The sequence below is a fragment of the Hylaeus volcanicus genome, chromosome 7 (genome assembly GCF_026283585.1).
Source record: "Hylaeus volcanicus isolate JK05 chromosome 7, UHH_iyHylVolc1.0_haploid, whole genome shotgun sequence".
Taxonomy (NCBI): domain Eukaryota; kingdom Metazoa; phylum Arthropoda; class Insecta; order Hymenoptera; family Colletidae; genus Hylaeus; species Hylaeus volcanicus.
Genome location: NC_071982.1, coordinates 95582 through 117717, shown reverse-complemented (window position 1 = coordinate 117717; position 22136 = coordinate 95582). Strand labels below are relative to the sequence as shown.

Here is a 22136-nt window from a genome sequence, read left to right as displayed (position 1 = left end):
TCGACGATCGATGAACCGTCCAAGGTATCTAGGTATCTAGGTATCTAGCTATCTATCGTGTAGCAACGTAGCGAATCGCAAATAAATTATTTATCTAGCGAAATAACCAACTCTTTGGTAGCGGTTCGGCCGCGGCACGGCCGTCTCGATCGCGGCGATCCCAACGCTCGCGCTGATACAACATAAAAGATATTTACAACGAATCGAACTTGGTGTATAGCTGTATAGAATGTTGTTACGGTTCGGTAAGAATCGCGTCGTGGTCGTGGTGTAGGACGACATTCAAAACATCGAAACTCTTGTAAGAAGCGCCAAGAAGAAAACTCGAGTAATTCCCTTCCAAGGCGTTGATACCGAAGCCCCACCTAAAAGTAAATTACTCTTGGATCTCTTGGAATGTTCCATTTTTAGAATAAAACTGATCGAGAAGAAAAGAAAATGAAACAATTACCACTGTCCACGTATGGAATGCAATCGCGTAACTCTTCCGTGATAATATAATCTTTGGCGCAGACGCAGACGTCTGGAAGAAAAATGCATCGTTTCAACAAATAACATTCCTTTCTTCCGAATGTTTACAGAGTATTAAAACGCGTACATACCGTCTAGGCATTCGACGTTCGTCACTTGGATAGAATGCGAATCTCTGTGTCTATCGGTCACGCACTCTCTGTGGCTTTCGCATCGTGCGTTCAACGCTGAAAGATAACTGGTTCGTAATCGAATTCTCGTCGCGTTACTTACAATTAGCTGTTTCTATCGATATGTACCCACCAACGTCCTTTAAACACTCGGAACCGCTCCGATGAAACTTGTCCGCGCAAATGCATTCACCGTTAGACCCGCAGTTCGAGTCTTTCAGGAATAACCGGCATTGAGAATCCTCTTGACACGGTTCTCCAACGGAATTGGCAGCTCTCAGACACCGCTTACCGTCGTTCGATACCACGTGACTCATTCTGCACGAGCAAACGTTCCTGCAAGTCGAATTCTCCGCGACGCATTCGTAATCCTTGGAGCACTTGTCGCCCAGCTCTGTCGAACCACGTAAAATTTCACGTAGAGTAATCAGCTGGTGACCGTTACTGCCAATACGGCCAATACAATTCCAAAAGTTTCGAGAATCGGTGTTAGAATCGGTCGTTCTTCCGTAATCAAAAGACCCCTCTTTCTTTTCTTTTCTTATCTTTACCTACCCACATTCGGTATGCAGCCATCGTTACGAGGATTCGGATGATAATTCAAGGTACACTCGCAAAATCCTGTCACGCAGTAACTATCTTTGATGTAACAATTTCGATGCGATTGACAAGCTTTTCCTAAACCTGCAAACAAGAAGAATGGCTAAATTAATCCTTTGCGGCAAGAGTCGCTCGACGAGTGCCCTGTTGGCGAATGGTGTGGTGAAAGGTCCACGTAGCTCAGAAAATATACACGTTGGACCTTTTTCTCATAAATACTAATTTTCTAAGACTTAATTTCATTTCAAGTTTGTCCTCGATTGGTTCCTATTTTCACCGCTGGTTGTCGTTATTTCTATTCCATTTACCGAGACATGTCGATAGGTTATCATAATGTCGGTAAATACCATATAAATGGTGGTCCTCAGGGGCTGTCATATGCGAATATGCAGCTACAGTACGGGTTTAGCGATCCCGAGGTACCCGAGCTATTACGGGGGCTAGCAGGTCTCGCAGGATGTGAAAGTTGAGAGATATTGCAAACAGTATTAAAAGAATGTAGAAGCCATGTAACGACAAAGTAGCACAACAAAGAACAGATCAGATGATATATATATAAATGGTGTCATCTAGCGTTAAAAATGCCAACTATTCGAGAAGAAACTTGGCCGTTTTCCCGATAGAGACGCTGACCAAACTCTGAAAATTTGAATATTTTTCACATAATTTATATTATACAACGTACTAATCTAAAATTCTACGTGCACGTGTGAATATAAAAAAAGGTTTAAAGGATATTTCGTTTTGTTGAAATTTTCCTATTAAAATCTGCACCTGTAAAGGAAATTGCAAAGCCATTCGTCCGTGGTATGAAATAAATGATTGCAGCACGGTGCACGGTGCAGGAAATGCAAAAAGGCTTCGTTGCAGAGTAAAGCGACACGAGTACGATCACTCACCGATAGATTCGTAGCATCTTCCCTCGAAATAATGAGAGCCATCAGAGCACTGACAGATACTTCGTTGACACTCGGAATAGGTAGCAAAGGTGATGCGACACTGAATGTCCGCCTCGCATGGGTCTCCGATAGCGGTTGCCACTACGGAAACAAATTTCTTTTACGTAACGGCGATATTTTCTCCAACAAGAACCTTGATATTGTTCGAGAGGTAATCGGTAATGGTAATTCTCCGTGGGAAGGCCAAGGAAATATGATTAAGGCGAGTTGGTGCACTAGCACGAGCAACGACACGCTCCAGAGGACGTGAGACGGGAGACGGGAGACGGGAGACCGGGGACGGAAGACCGTACCGTGAGAAAGAGACTCGTACAAATACGAACGAAGAAAGATATCCGTGGAATCACATATCCGAGGTCGGCGACACCGATTCTAATGAAAAGTCGCCGAGTACAACGATTAATTAGCAATATATTTCGAGCCGATTGTTCGAGTGTGTACGTAGATATATTTGAAACGCTTGTTTACCTTTTAAACACTTTACGTGCGTCCGATTCTTGTAGACGATGTAATCATCTTTGCACAAACAAGCTTCTTGGTTCCAGCAATACGCGTTCTCTATGCAGTCGTCGTCGTAATGGCAACTTTCCAGGGTGTCTGAAAAAGAAATTGTGTTACAGACTTGTTAAACGTACAAATATTTCGATAAAAAGGAATCGTAGACGATGTCGATTAAATACTATTTCCGGTTCTCCCGTTGCACTTGTAGGATAGCACACCGCGAATCCAACTCGGTGCATTTCGCTCGCATGTACATGTATATTCATATTCGTCGGTTCACCGAGTTTCCGTTTTTACTAGAATACGTGAATCCGAAAACTCGATAATACTGTTTAATCGAAAATGTCGACGAAACGTAACCGAACGATTTTCGATTTTCGATTTTCGATTTTTGATCTCGATACGATACGAGTGGGTATCGTGTCGCATACGTACGAGGGGGTGGTGTTCGGTCGTTGCATCGCGACGATTCTTGATTGACGTAGGAAATGGTCGCGCAGACGGTGACGGGCACGAGGACGAGGAGCCTCGATAGCCCAGCCACCGTCCTGGTCGGCGTCATCCTCGTGCCGTCGCTGGAACGTCTTGTTGTCTTGGTTCCATCAGCTCGATAACAGTTGCCGTCATTCCCGATCTCGAGGACAATGGTTCGAGCAGCTCTTCCAACTAAACGTTCCTTTACGCTCTGCCGCGTTCTCTACTCGCGTTACGAGTTACTAGTTACGAGTCGGAACTGCGCGTCAACAACTGCACATGATCACGATCGCACCGCACCACCGACCCAGAGACACGGTATCGTTCTCGTATCGCCGCGCCGCACCACTCTCGCATCATTTTTACCACTCTACCAACATAGAAACGTCTCGCCAACCACCGCTTTCGATTGCTTCGATTGCTCCTCTTGAACTCTATCGGAGATAGACCGGACCGTAACGCGAGTTAGTTTTGGGAATTAGTAGGCAACGACAAGCCTCGATTCGTTGCCATTGTTACCGGAACCGAGGCGAGAGTCGCGGATTTATCGATCGCCGTCGCCGCTTAAATTGGGTTAAACGCGCTCGAATAAATATTTACCGTGTTTACCACTCGATCAACGATCAATGTCGCGACGCGAAATCCATTTGGTAATCGACGATGCGTCGTTCCACTCGTCCCTGGCTTCGACAAATTAAACTGTTTGCGAGCAATGTTTTACCACAGCTCCGCAGCAGCTTTTATTACGTAATCGACGGGTAGCGGGCGGTAAATCGGTGACCCAACAGTGGATCCTTGCTCGTGTTTAACTTTAATTAGATAGGTGGGTTCTCGCCGCGTGGTTAATTGAAATCGTAAACAGGATTTTAACGAATCTTTCATTAGCCTATGCAATTGCAGCATTCTCGAAACAGCGATGACGCGTCTGCATCGGCATCGGCATCGGCATCGGCATCGACATCGACATCAGCGTTGCGTCTATAATAAATATTTCCTGGTAATCGGTTACGATGAATATGCCGACGCTTCGAACTCGGCGCGTTTACCGATCGATGAGCAACCTTAGCGTGCTCCGTTTCCACAGTTTGACTATGTTACGCAACAAAACCGCCACATAGAAACACAGAAGCCATTGTCATATGGGTTGGGTGTCGAATAAAAATGGTAAGGTCGCGGTCGATCTCTGCAATGAGAAAACCCACTCCTCGAAGAGAGTTGAACGCGTGTGAATCTTTCAACAGAAATTATCGCGTCGTTTTTTGAACGTATCAACGAGCAAATACTTTGATTTATCCCTGTGTGGAATTTCAATTTTCCGTCGATCCGACAAATCGATTATTTTCGTTTCCTCGTAGAAGTATCATCTATCGCGACGCGAACATAACGTAGCGACGTGGACGCGGACGCTCGGACGGGCAAAGTGCCGGCACTATTTCCACATATCGCGTGTGACTTTGTACTTGTAACAAGACTCGCGCAACGTCGAGCTTTGTTCGCGGCGTACTTGTATGTCGCAATCGCGTCCCAAGTTCCGAGTCTCGAGAACAGAGCAGAGAGTTTGACCGAAATATCAGAAAGCAGAAGGGAACGATCTCCCTTGTTCTTTAATTATGTGCCGTCTCGACCCGACATTCACCTAACTGTGAGAACCAGCCAGCGTAGATCCGGCCTCCCTACTATTCTCCACGAAACTCGAACAGAGGATTTTACTCGGTCACGAAACAACGAATCTGCTCGAGGCATTTCTTACGAATTCATTCCACCGAAACCCTCGACGTTTCAGCAAATTAAACGAGACCAACACCCGGTTCGCGCGATCCCTAATTTTTATTTCGATTCCCCTGATACGTGAATTTTCCACGCATTTTAGCTCTTAGATATCAATGTTTTCCTCAACGGATATCATTTTTTAATTAAATAAACAGACTAACGTAACCAACGTAACGATTCCACGGTCCACGGTCTATCTGCATAGCTCCGGTGCTCGAAAAACTGATTGGCCGCGTCATCGCATCATTGCGTCAACTCGAATTTCACTTTGAGTTTACTCTGAATTTATTTGGAACCAACGAAAAAGGAAAAAGGAAAAAGGAAAAAGGAAAGGGAAAAGAAAAAGTTTAAGAAAAACACCGCGGAACGACTGAAATCGCAGTTGACACTCACTTCTACGGAGCAGATGCTCGTGCTGTCCGTGCGCGGCAACGACTGCACACCGTGCTGCCAAGCACAAGCAGAACCAGAGACCGATCGACATCGACAGCGACAGCGACAGCGACAGCGCAACACCTCCCAACGCGAGACGATCCGCCGAGCCCGCCATCTCACAATCACCCGTTCAGGATTACAGCTTTGCTTCTTTTAAGAGCGTTTCTTTTCCTATCCTTTTGCTTTCCTTTCCAGTCCTCCTCACTCGATTCCTTCACCAGACTAATTCACCAGAAAATTTACAAATACGTTTCTTCGGTCTGTTCTTTCGAGACTATGACCGATCTAACGTTTCTCGAGCAGCTTTATCTAATCGGTACGCGTTGATAAGTTGCTCGCGACCACGTACCTACTGTATGTATGAACACGAGGCGAGTCATTTATTGTCTTATCCTCTCTATCGGCGCTGAAATCGCGGATGTGTCATCAACAATTTTCAATCTATGTTTAACGCGGTAGACCATAACGTTGCGCATCATCTAAAATTTCAGTTCTGCCACGCCTTGATGTTGAGAAACGTCGTCAAACGACAAGTATAATATGTATACATGTACACCTATTCTCACAACAGACATTCCAATATTTTGTTAAATATAGTGGGCGATTGTTACCGCGCAATCCAACACTAAACTAAAAGTTGAGTAAAATTCTGTGCGTCATCTTTTTTCTTGCATCACACCGAATCGAATACTTGTACCTGTTGCTTCGCTTCGCGCGCTCCTGCCCAGACTACTAGAGAACATTTCGATTGGTATTGGTAGCCGTAGGATACACCGTCGCGTCGCGTCGCGTCGCGTCGCGTCGACACGATTTCTATTAAAACGCTTTGCATATTAATTTTGATTATGTTGTATTTTAGAAAAAAAAAGAAGTAAATCAGCTATGGTAACAATAATCTTTGTCCAATGTTTCGCAATAATATTGTAACAGTGTAAATGCATCCAGGGTATTTTAGAAATTTGGAAAAACATGCACTATACCTACTATTTCTCCGAAAGCCAAGGCATAAATTATTTGTAAAAAATGACATTCGTTCGACTAGAGCTAAACATTAAATTCTTAAATGGCGTCGATGTTGCTACGATTCGATTCGCATACATTTGATCGCAACTTTTCTTGTAATACAAATAAAATACTACTCGCACTTTACTTAATACAAAATTCACGACGAGAATTTCTCGTAGGCCTCTAGCGTTCCACGCAAAAGTACACGTATCTCCTACGGTGGCTACGTTCAGCATTATCGGGCTAGACGTAGACGTATCGTCTACCCGATGATTCGATAGACGAATTTCGTTTTCGACGAATACGCTATGCAACTTTTCATCTAGCTATTCGTTACCGTCAACTTGTGATTTTTATTTCACCAGAAGAGATAATCAAATTCCCTAAGGTTTACTTCGATAATGATAAGGAGGTCTCGAATCACAGTCCACGGTAACGCGGTTCCAGCAATCGCGTTAATTGCCCGCGAGCCGAAGGAAGTCATCGAACGCTTCGATGCACACGACGCATTATTCTCTCGTTGCACTCGACGCGACGCATAACTCGGTATACAGGACGATGAATTTGACAAGATCTCCTATTGTTAGCCGAGGTAGTGGCTCGAAACGATAAGGACGACACTAACCGATTCGACAATCTCTTGGCCCTATACTCTTACGTTCAGCTATATTATACTTGTAGGACCGCAACGGTTTCCTTTCCCACGCTGAATCCTGCATCATGTTCTAGCCGAGACACGGTGCACGGACCTCACTCAAGACCAAAGTGCTTCGAGGGTAAAACGAGTTTTCCCATTGGTAGATTAAAGAAAGATGAGGAAGTAAAAGATCGAAGGAAGCGAGGAACGCGGAAAATCCAAAGAGTTAGAAGGGCTGGTTGCAGAACGCGACACGGACCAAGGTTACAAGGAAAAGCAATAGAAAGGATCCCAAGAAAGACGCACCTGAAAACACCAGTCGATTGAAAATGGCGAAATCGAAGCGCCATTAGCGGAAGGATACAACTTTTAGATTAGTCATTCGCTTACCTTCGTTATTGATACATCTGTTACCCTCTCTGTAAAAGTCTTTAGCGCATACGCATGTGTTTTCCACGCACTCGACTGCTTTGGTGGTCACATTTTCGTCTTCGGATTGATAACAGTCGTACGTGTTTCCACAATTTTCCTCCAAAGCTGCGAAATTGCGAATCGATGCGACAAACGACAAAGCGAGCCAACCAATTCGAAAATAAACGAATGCTTACCTCTGTCGAACAAGCACCGATTAATCTCGAATTCAAAGTGGTAACCATTTTGGCAGCTACAGCTTTCCGCGACGCAGACGACATTTCCAAATGTCACGTTACACTGTACGTCTTCCACGCATTTTTCTCCAATTTCCCGAGCGACTGGCAAGCATCTATTCTCCGCGGCATCGATCACAGTCTCCGCGGGACATCCACACACTTTTGTATCGGTGCAGGTTGCACCTTCGACGAGAGAGCACTCTTCGGATTTCGAACACAATATTCCGAAACCTGTCATGACAGTTGAATCGTTTCCAGTTATCTACCGATCTACCGAGTTGAACTTTTCGTTTCTTTTCGTTTCGTTTCGTTTCGTTTCGTCGTATTGTTGGTCTTACCGACAGTTTTATAGCAAGCATCTCGCGCGTAATGATAACCAGATATACAGTTGCATTGGCCGTTACTCTGGCACGTGGTATTCGGCAGATAAGCCAAGCATTGCGTCTCGTCGACGCATGGGAAATCGATTGCTTCGGCCTCTAAAAATCAACAATCGCCGTCCTCCTCGTAAATATAAATTCAAACCGCAATCATACATACTGTTCGTTCTTACTTTTTAAACAGAGTTTCTTATTGCTCGAGAAAACGTAACCTTTCTGGCATTCGCACCAATTAATCGTCGTGTTGCAAAAAGAATTGACAAACTTGCAATCCTGATTGACTTTGCAAACACGGGAAAAGGACGACCCTAACGGCCCTAAAATATAAACAGGAAATGTCACGTGTCAACGTAAAACTGTACATTTCTTTACCTACCTGTGTTTCTGTTGTCCTGTTGTAGAATTTTCCTACTGGAACAGTATCGGATTTCCGTGCCGTTCTTGCACATGCAAAATCCGTACTGGCAGAACACGTCCTTGGTCGGTGTACTCGACAACTCCGGGCATGAATTTTCAGGACTCGTACAAGGAATCGGTGGATCTGCGACACGACACAACCAAAATCCGATTTTCACTTTGGAGTTTAAAAAAAAAAAAAAACTAGTCTTTACTATTTTCATTTCTAGTCATTTCTACCCCAATTTAATATTGAAAATAGTAACACGTATTGTTGTTAACGTAAACATTATCGCGTAGATACAACGCGATGTAAATTTAATATTACTAAATATTTTAATCGTCCTGAAAGAAAGAAAGAAAGAAAGAAAGAAAGAAAGAAAGAAAGAAAGAAAGAAAGAAAGAAAGAAAGAAAGAAAGAAAGAAAGAAAGAAGCAAGCGAAAACGGTCGACATTCGAATAGTTACTTGATCGTCTTATTGTCGCCTGTTGTTTCCTCGAGATTTGTTTTCCTTCCAGCAATGCCTCGAAAAGGTCGCTTTTTTTGTTTTTGAAACAAAGCACGTCAACGTCTGTATACACAAACTACCGGGACATCCATACCTACCTATTACGAAAGATATAGGTAGAGGTACATGTACATGTATATGGCGAAACGCGACCGATACTTGTAATAAACTGACGTTAAATCGATTTCGACAGTCTCAACGGCTCTACTCCCCTGTCGCGGTACATTTCACGATACCGATAACTGATACATCCGTATTTCTATAAAACTGTTTGAAACATGGCAAACTACGTACTCGCCACCGTAATCTATAATCTCGAATTAATTTTAAATTGCTTGTTTCTTGTCAACTATCCGATACATAGATAATAGTTGAACAAGTTTGGCAGTTCTTACCGATTTGCTCGGCAATCGTACGATGAAATATCGCAACAACGACGACGACTTGGACAAGGAAGCACCTCTTCATCTCGAGAGTAACGAGGACGGTTGGACGTTCAAACTTCAATGAGGCGCGAATCCTTGCACACTGGCGAATAACGGTTCGCGATCGAGCATCGATAGCACGCGACTGACGAACGGCAAACCGAGATGAGCCGAGTCGAGTCGAGTCGAGTCGAGTCGTCTTCTCCCACCAATCACTGTTTCCTTCCCAACTATATGTATATTTATTGTATTGTACCAACCGATAGTTGAAATATTCCAAGAAAGCAGCCCACCCCGACACCAACCATCTGATTCACTCGAGCAGTTATATCAGAGATAAATGAAAAGATAACGATTATCACGGGAGGGCGTGCACAGTGTCATTCTCGGTCGAGACATTACCGCGTTTCGTATCTAGAACCGTTCGAGTAATGCACTGCGATCGTAGTCAATCTTCACGAGTTTACTGTTTTTGAAATGAAGACTCAAGTTTTCGGGATCGCTGTGCTCTTTATCACTTTCGGATCACTTTGCTGTTCGACGCGTGAGTGTTGAAAAGAACCTTCCAACGACCATATACATATAGTAGTACATACACATATGTACATAGCATCGTACGTTACATACTACTCTACGAACGTAAATTGAAAATCGGAACTTTTCTTCCAGAAATTACCGAAAAGAATGGAACTGTCAAGTATGGCGAGAAATGCCAAAGAGACCGTGATTGCATTTCACATGCGTTCTGTAAAGCACAAATGATCTGTACCTGCGAACAGTATTACTCACCTACTCCGGACAAAACCATGTGCATCGCTAGTAAGTATCGATGGTATCGCTGCTATCGCTGATAGATAATTTATCTTGACATAATTGTCCTTCGACAGGCGAGGGGTTGTTTTGCAACGACGATTCGACCTGTCTATCGATGACGAACGCAGAGTGCAAACAAGGAAAATGCGCATGCAAAGATTCGTATGTTTTGGACACAACCAATTCTTCGAATTGCATCAACAGTACGTAACAAGTGCGGTTGCTTGGATTCGAACAAAAATTTCTGTACGTACATGTATAACAGGAATATTACACAAAGTTCGCGTTACAGGACCGTCGATGGTAGGAGATCGTTGTCAAAGGAGCGATGATTGTCAAGATGTACTTGGTCGTGCTATGTGTATCGAGGAAAGTTGTCGATGCGTCTCGGGCTACCACTTTGTAAATCAAACAGGAAAATGCCTCCAAACGCGACGTAATAACTAATACTTGTTTATTTATACTTGTTATACCTCTTTATTTACTCGCTTACAAATCAGGTGTCAAGATACAAGACGAATCTAAGATTCAGTTTCCATCGTTGTAATTGTTCGTCTCGCAATCGGTAGCGAATTGCCAGTTTTTCGCAACATGCTAGAAAGAAATTCAAGGTTTATTAAATAAACCTTGTCAACGTTCGCATAGAAAACAGTTGTGAAGCAACGAAAATTCCGCTAAACTTTTTTCATGCGAATGTCTTATTGTTAGAACAAAGTGCGGGTCACGTGTACCAAACAAACTAAATTCCTAAACACGCTCTTTTCAGTTTTGTTCGATGCGTGCTTAATGGATTACGAGTGTATGGGCTCCCGTAATGAAGATGTCCTTGAATGTAAAAACAGTCGATGCGTTTGTAAGGAAGGATACGCGGATTGTAGCAGAGGTTAACAACAATTAATTCTACGCCACAATCTAATTCGGTGAACGGCTGAACGCGTCTTTTTAACAATTCTCATCTTTCTTCTTTTCCAGCCTCTCTGTACGCCTTTCTTGGAATTCCAGTTATACTTTTATCGCTTCTACAACAACTAATTTAGAACCGCGGCTCCAAACAGGTATCTGCAAATTTTACTTTAAACCGATAAGCGAAACGATATGTGATCGTTGTAAATAAATGTCTGGCTCTACAAATTTAATAAATTATTATTATTTATACCTTACACTATTTATAACTGTACACTACATACAAAGTATTTTCGTAAATCGTTCGTTAACACAGGTGCACGTAATTTTGTTTAGAGTTGCGAATAATAAAAAGCGCTCCGTGTGGCTGCTCTCGTGAGTTTTGACATTGTTTATTGTATAAACTAACTCGTTCAATGTATCACGCGTGCATGATTTTTTTAAAACCATTCGCCAACTACATATAATATTCTATTGTATTTGTATTGAAAATCGAGTGAAATTGCCGAGACTGCTTTCCCTGTGAGGTACATCCTTTCACTCTGCACCTTTTAGGCGCCATAACACCACGTAAACACACAAAATCACTATTAAAACACTGCAAGGTAACAAAAATCCCGCTGATCCATCACGATCACGTGACTGTTGTTTCAGCAATTTAAATGTTTCGCTTTCGCGGACTTTAAATGACAACGAGTACCGACGGAAACCGACGCTGAAATTTTCATAGCAGTGTGTTGGTGGTACTCGCCGATACCCTAGATATGTCTCTGTGTGATGGCTACTAGCACCGCGTGGATTTATGTCTCCAACTAAAAACGTGGTTACACTCCTCAGACACTCAGCTTGGCCCCCGTGTTCCGCGTCGCGATTTTTATCCTTCTTTCTATTCCGAGTACAGATATGAGATATAATGTCATAGATGGTTAAATAAGAAATTTTAATTATACTGCAGCACGTGTCAATTCATACACCATTAAAGCGAGGTATGTATTTCATGTTGAAACTTGAAACTCAAGTACGATGAGTAAAAATCGAGGTTATGTCAAGTATTAGTCGTTACTACTATCACATCGTACACTAACATTAATGATTATTAATGTTTAGCATGTCGTGGTTCAGTAACACGCTACGTATGGTTACCAGTGTGTGGACACCACAAGTAACTTCGGTAAGATTTCGCTATCATGCCAACGTGAGAGCAAAGGGCCCGTTAATGCGACGCTTTGGATACAAGGATCCTATCGATATGAAAGGACTTTTGCCTCGTGAAAGTGATAGGAGGGTCAATCCTTTGCCACTATACAGACCAAAAGATTGTTGGAATCAAAAGAGAGCACTGTTTGGCCAGAATGATTACATTGACATTTTAGGCTCGGATAATCTTCATCCGACTAGAATTTTGTATAACGTACCCTCCTGGCTAAGAGGTGTTAAAGGCAACGAATATCAAGTATTACTGAGAAAGCGTAAAATATGGCAGCACGGTATATTTCCAATAGCCAGACCAACGAAATGGCGCGAATTAAACAGGAGAATAAAATATCTACACAAGTTCTTAAACTATAAAACTAAAACGTATGGCAGCACCCAGTAATGTATATTTCCATAATAAAATGTAATTGTACCTTGCATTAACTTTAATATATCTTAATACTTTCGTACTATTCAAATTCCTAGTTCTGAGTAGTCCTTAATTCGATTTATAATTTAATCGCAATGATAAAACAGCATCGATACTTTTTATTAATATTTATTGTAAAAACGTGAATGATTGCTCGCGCGTATGTACATAGTCAAACGTAAAATGATGACAGCCACGAGATAAGTATATTTCTAACAAAGACTATGAATAATTGTTGTAAGTACAATTAAGGGACAATTCTGAAAGTATTTATGCAGATCTAATGACGCATATGTATATATGTACAGACGAGTTACGAGTATTGTCCATTTCCTTAAAAAAGTAACAATTAATCTTATTACGGTAAAGCTCTATGATAGCTTGTTAAAAAGGCTGTATATCGTGTTCTCCATAAGTTTCACGATGGCTGAATATCGTGATGTACGGTATCTGAATCAGTGCGCGAGCGCGTATGTTTGTCTGTGTACACTGATTCTCCGTTAACGGATAAAAGTACCTCGGTGTTTATATTAAAAACTTATTTCGACCGTTGTTGAAAAACTAATACAATTTAGCTTTCACTCTGTTTCATGCAAAGTCTAAGATAGACGTTACGCGTTAGGCAACACCATCGCCAACTCGAGGATGTAACGAACAATTTTTAATTTGTTTCATGTATGTACATAAAGTAATGGCAGTCAGTTAAATTGTTAAAACCTTATTTTAATCAACGTTTACCGCCGAAACTGTATAGCTGAATGTAAACTAAGATTTCACAAATGATTTTGTAAAAATGATAATAGGGTAGTTTCGTAATGTTTACTAGCATCTAAATTTCTAAGACTGTGTCTTTCGTTGGGATAAACTTGCAGTTGATATGGTTTTCCAGACTTTACAAGGGCATTGATCAACTGACTTGTGTGAAAAAAGTGTACATTCTCGTCTATCAGTCCGTGAATGATTAATAGTCTGTTTTCCTCGTCAGGGAATTTATCCACATAGGTTAAAATTGAGCCGGTTATATAACCAGGAGGATTATTTTGAGGCAAATCCATGTAGCGTTCGGTATAACCGGTATCATAAAAATTCCAGGAGGTGACCGGTGCACCGGCGATCGCCAACTGAAAATTTTGTTTCAAAGTATCATTAAAGAAATAAAAGTACATTTACGTATATTAATAATTCGCGATACATAACGATACCTTGAATACTTCAGGATACTGTATCAGACCCATAAGACTCAAATATCCTCCGTACGACCAACCGTGTAGAGCTACGCGATTCAGATCAATATAACCAGTAGTTTCGGCCAACCATTTTAGTACTTCGACTTGATCGTTTAATTCAACGGTACCCATTCTGTGTTGCAAATGGCTTTCAAACATTAAACCTCTATGATGCGAACCACGAGAATCGATTAAAACTACACAGTAATCTTGGGCAGCTAACATATGCATTCTCAAATGTCTCATTCCCTATATAAAATATGAATGTGAATATGAGTATGAGTATGAACGAATGAGGTTAATGAGATTCAAATAAGTATAATAGCATCTTGTTCAGTTATATTTGATAAATGTTTACTTTAAAGGTATTCGATACGAGTTGCACTTCGGGACCACCGTAAACGTTGAGTATTGTGGGATACTTGACACCAGGTTGGAAATTATGTGGTTTAAAAATCATGGAATAAATTGAATCGCCAGACGATATCGTATGTGTATAAATTTCCGGGGCAAATAATTCGGTTTCAGGTGTCGATGGTTCTAACAGATAACCTAAGGGAGTTAAAGAAATACTCTCCACCGTCCAATCCGTTTGCGATATTTTAAATACCTAGAAAAAAATGATTGAGAATCAGTGAGAAAAATTGTTCGGATTGTGATTTTCGTGAAGGAATCGTACTTGACAAGTTGGTAGCGTTTTGATGGAGCTGTAAACAGTCACCAGCATCGTGCATTCCTTATTGAAATATATACTGTTGTAACTGTAACCCGGCCTCGTGAGCAACCTTATCTCTAATGGTCGACGAAGAGACACAGCGTAAACGTGTTGCTCTAACGGACCCTCGCGTAAACCACAAAAATAGACGATAGAGTTGCTTTCGTCTACCCACAATTTTTTACCCAACACCTCCCAATCTCCTTGGGTTAAAGCAACCTTCGAAATAACTCGAGGTTGCAAAAAAATGCTATCCATTCTATCCAAAGATTCTTCGGCTTGATTGTTTAAACCTGCTAACGGAACACGTAAAAAGGATATCGAATGTATACGATAATAGAAACGCAATCGAAAATGCAATATAGGTTGGCGTTGAGTAATAATAGTCGTGTCAGTGTTTCACCTGCTATACTAGATGTTACGAGATAGAGGTGTCTAAAATCGGATTCCTCGCTACCCCAAAGGAATTTCACTTCCGTTGAATTATCGGATGGTAAAAAATAGAGGAGATCGTTAATATTGATCCAAATCGAACTGAGCTCGGAATATATCACTTGAACACTCGCCGACGATGGCGTAAAGTGATTTTCGGAATTGTATATGTTTGGAGGTGGCTCAGAAAAATTATCTATCGATAATAAAACCAACTCAAGCTTTTGCTGTTTTCTATCTAACAGCTGGACCCAGACACTATATTTATACAAAATATTACGGAAATGATGATTACAACGCGCACGGAAAATAGGAAATATTTCTGACTTACTATTGCGCATCGGGCGTCCAGCCCACTCTCACCATGTATTCCATCCATGGAAAGAGAATATGCAATGGATATTGGAGTTCCAATATTTCAGTGTCAACGATTTGTAATGTTTCGGTTATCCGGAATTGCACCATTTTAAGGTTACTCCTAGCATTGGAAGTACCAGCTCTAGGAAACCTAAATTCGTCTATTTCTTCCGAATTTGACGTAGACGGAAAGCAAAATATTTTTACATCGCTTTCGTCGACCTCTTCGTATACTATTCTATAAACACCGTCGTTGGATTTTGGCTGCCACCAATAACCAATATACCTGCAGAAACGAGAGTATTTTACATAAATATCGTCTATATTAAATATACATGCATATTTAGTATACGATATCATACTACCTACTACGCACCTAGTAAATTCTTCTTGCATTACGTAAGAAGGGGTTCCCGCGGTGAGAGGATCGTCCGCTAAGCTTCTCCCACCCTTTCTTGCATAGGTTAATCTTATGGAAGAACCGGTGATACTGTGGGATAGGTAGAGATCTCCCGAACACGTATGAGCAATTAACGCGTTGTTCCATGGACAAATTTGTGGACATAACTTTGCACCTGACGTTGACATGCGAATCTCGGATGGAAAAAGAGGTCCAGCCTAATACAGCATTTTTATTCAATTTTATTTAGTATCCTTTGGATATTTTCATAAAGGCAAATAAGCATCGAAGAAATACCATGAATCCTGTGTCTATACATTGATAAAGACTACTCGCAGCTGGAAAGACTAATTTTCCACTATCTGGATGAATTTCGTAACTCGTAATGCCCCAAGTGGCTAGTCTTTTCCTTTCCCATAACAACTGTTCTTCTCTGGATAACCTTTTTGTACTGGATACCCTGTAAACGATAAATAAGCCTATAAAAATTGAGCGAAAGCGTAAGGAAGAGCCAGTGATAAGATGGTGAGGAAAGGTTACGGTACGTTTGAAAATTTGCTTCGATAACAGGTTGCCAGTGAAGACGGTATCCATTGGCACGATCGGAATGCGCGATATCCACGTATAACAGAGTGGTCTCCCATCCGTTGCTCGGACTACTGAGGAAATATATTCTAGTCCTGAAATAAGAAAACTTTTCACGATTACAAGATCTTTCTACAATATATAATAAAAATGGTTCTTACCGTCCATCGGGTAAAGATCGAAACGTAATAGATCCCGGTACGGAGCCAGCTGATACCCCGGACAATTTTCTGCGTAAATCACTGACAACGCTTCTCAATTCGGACCAACTTTTTCGCAATACCGTGGTGACAGACGTCGTTGAAGTCCGGTCGCGGTCAGCCCCTTCGTTGCAACTTTCCATATTTTTTCTGTTCGTAGCTCCGTTCCCGACAAGTCATTCATTAAAAGGCCAACCCTTTGGTACGATCATGTCAGACCACTTGTTAAAAGCGATGCAGTATCGCCGAGGAATCGCCACGAAATCAACGATCAGCCGCGTACACAGTTTATCTTTAGGTTATGTCCGTGAATGGTTCTTACTTTCACCTTCTCCCCGGACTGTCAGCCTCTCCCTTCTCTCCTCGACCCGCGACATTAATTTCGCGAAACCGCGAGCGCAAGTCTTTGGCGAAGCGGCTGGCAAAACTTGTCGACAAGCTGTCACAAGTTGGTCAGCGTGACAACTCTGTCTCTTGGCAGTCGTCGGAAGTCGACTCCCATCCCCATTCTATTACCATTGTCACGAACAAGTGAACACGTGAGATGCGACGCTAGATGTGCTTTGCTTGGATCAGCTTGGATATATGTAGTTATACATGTATGTATGTATGTATATGTATACATAGGCACACGGGGTGCGCTCTATACTGTACGCGGGATACTGCACTGCAACTGTGCCAACGTGGACAGTGTCTCCTCTGTGTTGCTCGGTTACTCCGTGGTTGGTCCTCGGTTCGGTTTGGTTCCCGCTTTTCCGATTCCTTTTTCTCGGTTGCCGCAACCGCAGATGTGAGATAGCGATGCTTTTATTACATTTCCGGGTTTTCCGTTACCTTTTTTTCCGGTAACTAATGGTAAAAATAACCAAACAAAGCGGTATGTATGTACTTGTTCTTCTTTCCTGTCGAGAAATTTGGTTCTTTTGTTGTTGGCGGTAAAAGCATCAACTCGTAAAGTCGAACGAGTTACGTTACAGCTTGACAGTTAAGGAAATACTAGATCATTTCTGCGAATTATCAACCATCAACCCAACCAACCTAACCTTGTTCATGCATTGCAGAGGCAATCCCGACCCGACACCGACAAAACAGGGCTGCTCGACAAATGAAAATTCAACAAGCCTTGACGACGCGTTACACGATATTCCTCGTAAGCCTTCGCTACTCCCACGAGACCATTTTCTTCGTTTGAGAATTGATATTGGTAGGTTATCGGTTAATCGCTAACAGTCTGCAATCTACTATCATTTGTATCGTATTTTGTACATATACAATCCCGTCCAACTATACGTTCAATTCCGATTGTTTTCAGAGATAGAACCATGGTCGGCCGTTTAAGAGTACCATCGTGTTTCTTATCGCGACTTCCATATACGACGGATTTGCCAAAATTCGATTTATTTTCTATCAAAAAGATGAAGAAGAATTGGTCGGTAAGAATATTAAAATTAAATTGCATTACACAATTAGCAGAATAGCGACGAGACAAATATTGTACACAGGAATTAAGTTTATCAATAGACGTTTATCATATCGCACACCTTTTACGAGTACGTCCTTTGACTCACATTTGCCTCTATTTACGCGAGAATATGTACGCATACTTTGCGTTTGCGTTTGCGTATCGTCTATTCGTCTCGTCTCGTCTCGTTCATCTCGGAGCACATCTTTCCATCTACGTATACGCAATGTATAGATGTACAATGTACATACAGGTGCCAACGTAAACGACTAAAAGCTCGCGTAAATACGGAATGCGTTGGTTGAAATATTAAACATTGGCTCGCCAAAGAGTAACCAGTAAAAGACTAGCGCATTATTTCAAATACATAAATATTTACATTGAAAGATGAAAAATTTCGATTAAACTCGAGCTCTCTACTTTGAGAAGCGCATCAAAGTTGGCCATTCGTCGTTAATCGCTAATCGTCTTTAGGCTACGATACGAAAGTACAACTCGCAGAAGAATAGAAAAGTGGGAAAACGAGGCGACTGACTGGATTCGATTTTTTTGCCCTCAGAGGCTGTAGCGGTGTTTTTGTAAGCTACAGTACGGGCTTAGCAACCCCGAGGTATCCGAGCTAGATGACCCCCACAGAGATGAGTTGTCAAGCGACACAGAGATAAAAAGTTATGCGATATAGGAGGGCCAGTAGGTCCCCATAGAAATGAAAAGTTATGTTACCGCTGTTATGCAGCGGTTAGTAATAATCACTTAAGGCGGTTCCCACACTTTAACAAGAAAAACCTGTACCTGAATTCGATTTGTATCGTCCTGTACATAGAGTTACGCACGCGGGGACGGCACTCCCCGTTCCGGGAGGCCGCTGAAGGATCAGACCGAGCGTAGAAAATCAACTAGGTGGCCACGTGGTGATCGATACTGTAAGCACAAGGCCATTGGATGAAAGACGAGGGGAGAGTCGGACTTTTGGTGACGAGCATTCGTTATACATATGTATTATACATTGCCGACTAGAGCGCACACATCCACGAATTACGTGGAAAATCATTTCGTAAAAATCCCATTTACCGCATTACTTTTCAGTATTCTTACCATTATCGTGTTTGTTTCTGAAAGGAAAATGTGGAATATGTTGTAGATTTGCGTTGCGACCAACAACTTGTCGCCTGTACTTTGATAGAAATTAACGTTGTTGTGGTTAACAACAGTTGTTTCGCCAAGGAGGGAACCGGCGAGCCGAGGCGAGCGAGCCCGAGAACATGAAAGATTTAAGCTCCATATCTCTTTACCCCGAGCCGCGTACTTGTGCCGAGTGTCTCTTGGCTAGCCTTCTTTTCTCTGGAGTCGGTCTCAGCTACGCCGAACGAGTAAACTATTTATATCGGCAGTCTGAAACGAGTTTTACCAGAGTATCACCAATGTGCATTTCGGCAATGCAGAAGGGACACGTCTGGACCTCGTATTATTCTCCGGTTTACGTTGGCCGTGTCTACATAAATGTTTGAAAAATAAAGGACAAGCTAGCACGCCTACTCGAGAAAATTGTTTCGCGACGTTGAAAAGTCTATCGAAAAAAAGCCAACGGGCGGTAACTTGTACTCGATGAAAAATTAATTAGTCGACGAGTTTCGGTTCGTCAATCTCTCCACGAGTCTCGTTTAGAAAAGGAAAGATTACCGATTATAGAGCCGTTTTTCATATTCTCAAACGGATTCAAACATTAATTACCTTTGGCACGAATGGCTTGTGATATACTCGAGTCGGGAATTCACGAGTTTCGCTAGTTGAAATGCGAGACAAGCAACCGGTGTAGTTTACTGGTTCAACTTTTTCGCCCTTCTTCCACTTTTCCTCCTCTTTTCCAAGAGGAGCTTGCCCAACTCGCTGCATAATGCAGCCGACTATATTGAATGCTTGACAGCGCGGCCGGCCAAGTGATAAAGAAATCCGCGAAAAGCTCCCTAGGCCAACGTTGACGGAATGTTAGGTGACCTCGATGTACTCGTTCGACCGAAAAACATTTATTTTCTTTTGTTCTGAAATAAACAACATTCCGAGTTTACGTAATATCATATTATATCAAACTACGTAAGTAGAATCTGTCGCGAATTACTTGGGTCTGGCAATAAAAGTGTGATAAATCGCGCGAAACGAGTAGCCAACCATCCTTACGAATTGCTCCATTTCCCCCTTAAGCTAATATCGTTCCGCAAACGGAGGCTACTTACGGCCAGTGATCCGATCCGCTCGAGTATTGTAATTTTATGTCTAGCTAAAGTATCGATAAACCACGATAAAAATAACGATAATGTGATCTAATGGATCGATTCGATCGAGAGATAGCGCGAGAAGAATCGTCGAGATTTCGTAGATATTTGATTTCGATGGTCGATTATTCTTATTGTTAAACTTTTCAAGCTACCAGTGTTCGCGTTTGTCATTTTTCATTCTTTACTCATTCGTTCATTTCTATCGATCGTAGGCGTCGGCGTTGGCGTCGGCTTCGGCGTCGGCTTCGACATCGGCGTCGGCGTCGGGTTCGACGTCGGTGTCGGTGTCGGCATCGGAGTCGAAGAGGCGTGTAGGTAAAGGCTAACAAAATCTCCACTTACCTTTGCGATTTTAATTTACGCAGCTAAAAACACCCCCGAAGCACGGTTAGCTCTGTCGTCGAGCTACATTTTCCATTGTACGTGCAAGATAAATAAATAAAAATCATTACTCGTGATCGTGGTAAGATAAAAAGTAGAGATAAAAGTATGGAAGAGGATAAAATGAAGAGGTGGAAGAAACGATCTAATAGATCGAAAGACGACAGGAACCGTAGATAAAGGGAATATTTTCCTTTTATTCGTCGCATTTTTCACGTTCCTCCGTTTCCTTGTTGACAGTGCCAATGGCAATGGTGACATCTTGTTTCACGATAACGAACGAACCGGCCAATTAACGAAGCGCGAGGGAATTTTCTTCGTGGTTTTTTCGTTTCCGTTTTCGAATCCCGTACGCGATATCCAGATACGGTTCAGGGGATACAAGTATTAACAATACACGATAGCACGCGAAGCATGGGGTACGAGGGAACGAGCAGCACAGGGAATGTGTAAATGTCCCTCGCTCCCTAGACTCGCATCTTTGGGGTGAAAATATGCTCGGCTGTCTTCTCCGCGTATCGCGTTGCTTCGATATTACTCGATGGAGTAGGGTATACATATAATACACGTATAAAGGGGAGAAACGTAAACGCAGTGAGCGAATTTATGCTATCGAATTACGGTCATCCTAGTCCCGACTCGAATTGCTCCGACGATGTCCCGTTTTTGTTCCTCAGTGGGAAAGAGAAAAAAAAAGATAATTTTAAACAATTAATTGATTCGATTGAATCATTCGCCGCGATATTTTCTCATTCGAAATCGAATCGAATTCAGGTTGTTTCGTTTCTGTACATTTGCTTCTGGTCGCGGTTACAGCCGGTGCGTCGATACTCGACCGGAAACGCTTCTTTTTCGCTTTCGCGAACCATAGCGTGGCTCTTGCATGCCAAGTAATCTAGACTTGTTCTCCTGCGCTAAAGATAAAGGGCTAAAAATAAGCTTTTAATATATCCTTACTTACAGCGTATTGCGATGCAATACAAAAAAAAAAAAAAAAAAACAAACAAACAAAAACACCTTACATTTCCTCGGCAAACGCAAAATTACACTTGAAATTCAGCGAACGAGATATATATTCTGAATTGCGAAAATCAATTTCTCGCGAGAAAATACAACGCGATACTTGCTGATATTTCTCTAGTTGGCCTCGAGTAAAAGGATACGGAGAAATTTCTGAGCTAGCTTTTTTCCCAGAGCGGCAGCAATTTAGCCGACAGGAGCGTATATAACGCGTGCCCTTGGGGGGTCCTGTTATCGATTTCCTTTCTTCTCGTTCTCTCTGCTTCCCTCGGACCACCAGCCGATGAACAGGAATCCCGAAAAGCCTGCCGGGTTAGAACCACTCGAAAGATCTTTCGTCGTTTCTACGTTTTTTCCTTTCGA

At 42.2% G+C, this 22136-nt stretch overlaps 6 protein-coding genes across 24 annotated transcripts in view; 3 read left to right on the top strand and 3 right to left on the bottom strand.

Annotated features, from left to right (window-relative positions):
* Positions 1-2: 2 nt before the first annotated feature.
* Positions 3-5721, bottom strand: LOC128880549 (prion-like-(Q/N-rich) domain-bearing protein 25). Of its 4 annotated transcripts, XM_054130788.1 has the most exons (10): positions 5339-5355; positions 3776-4153; positions 3137-3609; positions 2669-2797; positions 2141-2281; positions 1197-1325; positions 775-1035; positions 603-698; positions 452-523; positions 6-365 (listed from the first exon to the last, which is right to left on the bottom strand). In XM_054130788.1, the coding sequence occupies exons 3-10, from the start codon at positions 3261-3263 to the stop codon at positions 283-285; spliced, it is 1038 nt and encodes a 345-aa protein (XP_053986763.1). In that variant the 5' UTR covers positions 3264-3609; positions 3776-4153; positions 5339-5355; the 3' UTR covers positions 6-282. The 4 variants fall into 4 exon arrangements, with proteins under 4 accessions (XP_053986760.1, XP_053986763.1, XP_053986762.1 ...); XM_054130787.1 differs by lacking the exon at positions 3776-4153 and having other exon boundaries at positions 5339-5443; XM_054130786.1 differs by lacking the exons at positions 3776-4153; positions 5339-5355 and adding an exon at positions 5107-5322.
* Positions 5722-6213: 492 nt separating this feature from the next.
* LOC128880550 (prion-like-(Q/N-rich) domain-bearing protein 25) lies at positions 6214-9540 on the bottom strand. Its single transcript, XM_054130790.1, has 7 exons — positions 9353-9540; positions 8429-8593; positions 8226-8369; positions 8011-8151; positions 7631-7903; positions 7413-7559; positions 6214-7328 (listed from the first exon to the last, which is right to left on the bottom strand). Exons 1-7 carry the CDS (start codon positions 9423-9425, stop codon positions 7249-7251), a joined length of 1023 nt encoding a protein of 340 aa, XP_053986765.1. The 5' UTR covers positions 9426-9540; the 3' UTR covers positions 6214-7248.
* A 131-nt stretch (positions 9541-9671) lies between these two features.
* On the top strand, positions 9672-11350 carry LOC128880551 (prion-like-(Q/N-rich) domain-bearing protein 25). Its single transcript, XM_054130791.1, has 6 exons — positions 9672-9926; positions 10052-10201; positions 10270-10398; positions 10488-10631; positions 10962-11078; positions 11168-11350. The coding sequence occupies exons 1-6, from the start codon at positions 9860-9862 to the stop codon at positions 11230-11232; spliced, it is 672 nt and encodes a 223-aa protein (XP_053986766.1). The 5' UTR covers positions 9672-9859; the 3' UTR covers positions 11233-11350.
* A 502-nt stretch (positions 11351-11852) lies between these two features.
* Positions 11853-12737, top strand: LOC128880553 (39S ribosomal protein L51, mitochondrial). The gene is made up of 2 exons (XM_054130794.1): positions 11853-12084; positions 12206-12737. Exon 2 carries the CDS (start codon positions 12207-12209, stop codon positions 12693-12695), a length of 489 nt encoding a protein of 162 aa, XP_053986769.1. The 5' UTR covers positions 11853-12084; position 12206; the 3' UTR covers positions 12696-12737.
* Positions 12738-13361: 624 nt separating this feature from the next.
* On the bottom strand, positions 13362-17117 carry LOC128880542 (dipeptidyl peptidase 9). 2 transcript variants are annotated; one of them, XM_054130759.1, is made up of 10 exons: positions 16599-17117; positions 16398-16532; positions 16150-16312; positions 15829-16070; positions 15427-15738; positions 15067-15353; positions 14628-14956; positions 14307-14558; positions 13925-14197; positions 13362-13843 (listed from the first exon to the last, which is right to left on the bottom strand). In XM_054130759.1, exons 1-10 carry the CDS (start codon positions 16778-16780, stop codon positions 13496-13498), a joined length of 2523 nt encoding a protein of 840 aa, XP_053986734.1. In that variant the 5' UTR covers positions 16781-17117; the 3' UTR covers positions 13362-13495. The 2 variants fall into 2 exon arrangements, with proteins under 2 accessions (XP_053986734.1, XP_053986733.1); XM_054130758.1 differs by having other exon boundaries at positions 14628-14959; positions 16599-17116.
* The window catches only part of LOC128880552 (sestrin homolog), a 43473-nt gene continuing 38449 nt past the window's right edge, over positions 17113-22136 (top strand). Inside the window, exons 1-5 of one of the 15 annotated variants that reach the window (XR_008457857.1) lie at positions 17248-17621; positions 17699-17841; positions 17950-18070; positions 18574-19153; positions 19241-21930. Coding sequence is in view for 1 of the 15 variants with exons in the window: in XM_054130792.1 (XP_053986767.1) it covers positions 17960-18070 (111 nt within the window). In the remaining 14 variants the exon portion in view is untranslated. The other 14 variants (XR_008457855.1, XR_008457866.1, XR_008457861.1 and 11 more) reach the window with 14 other exon arrangements.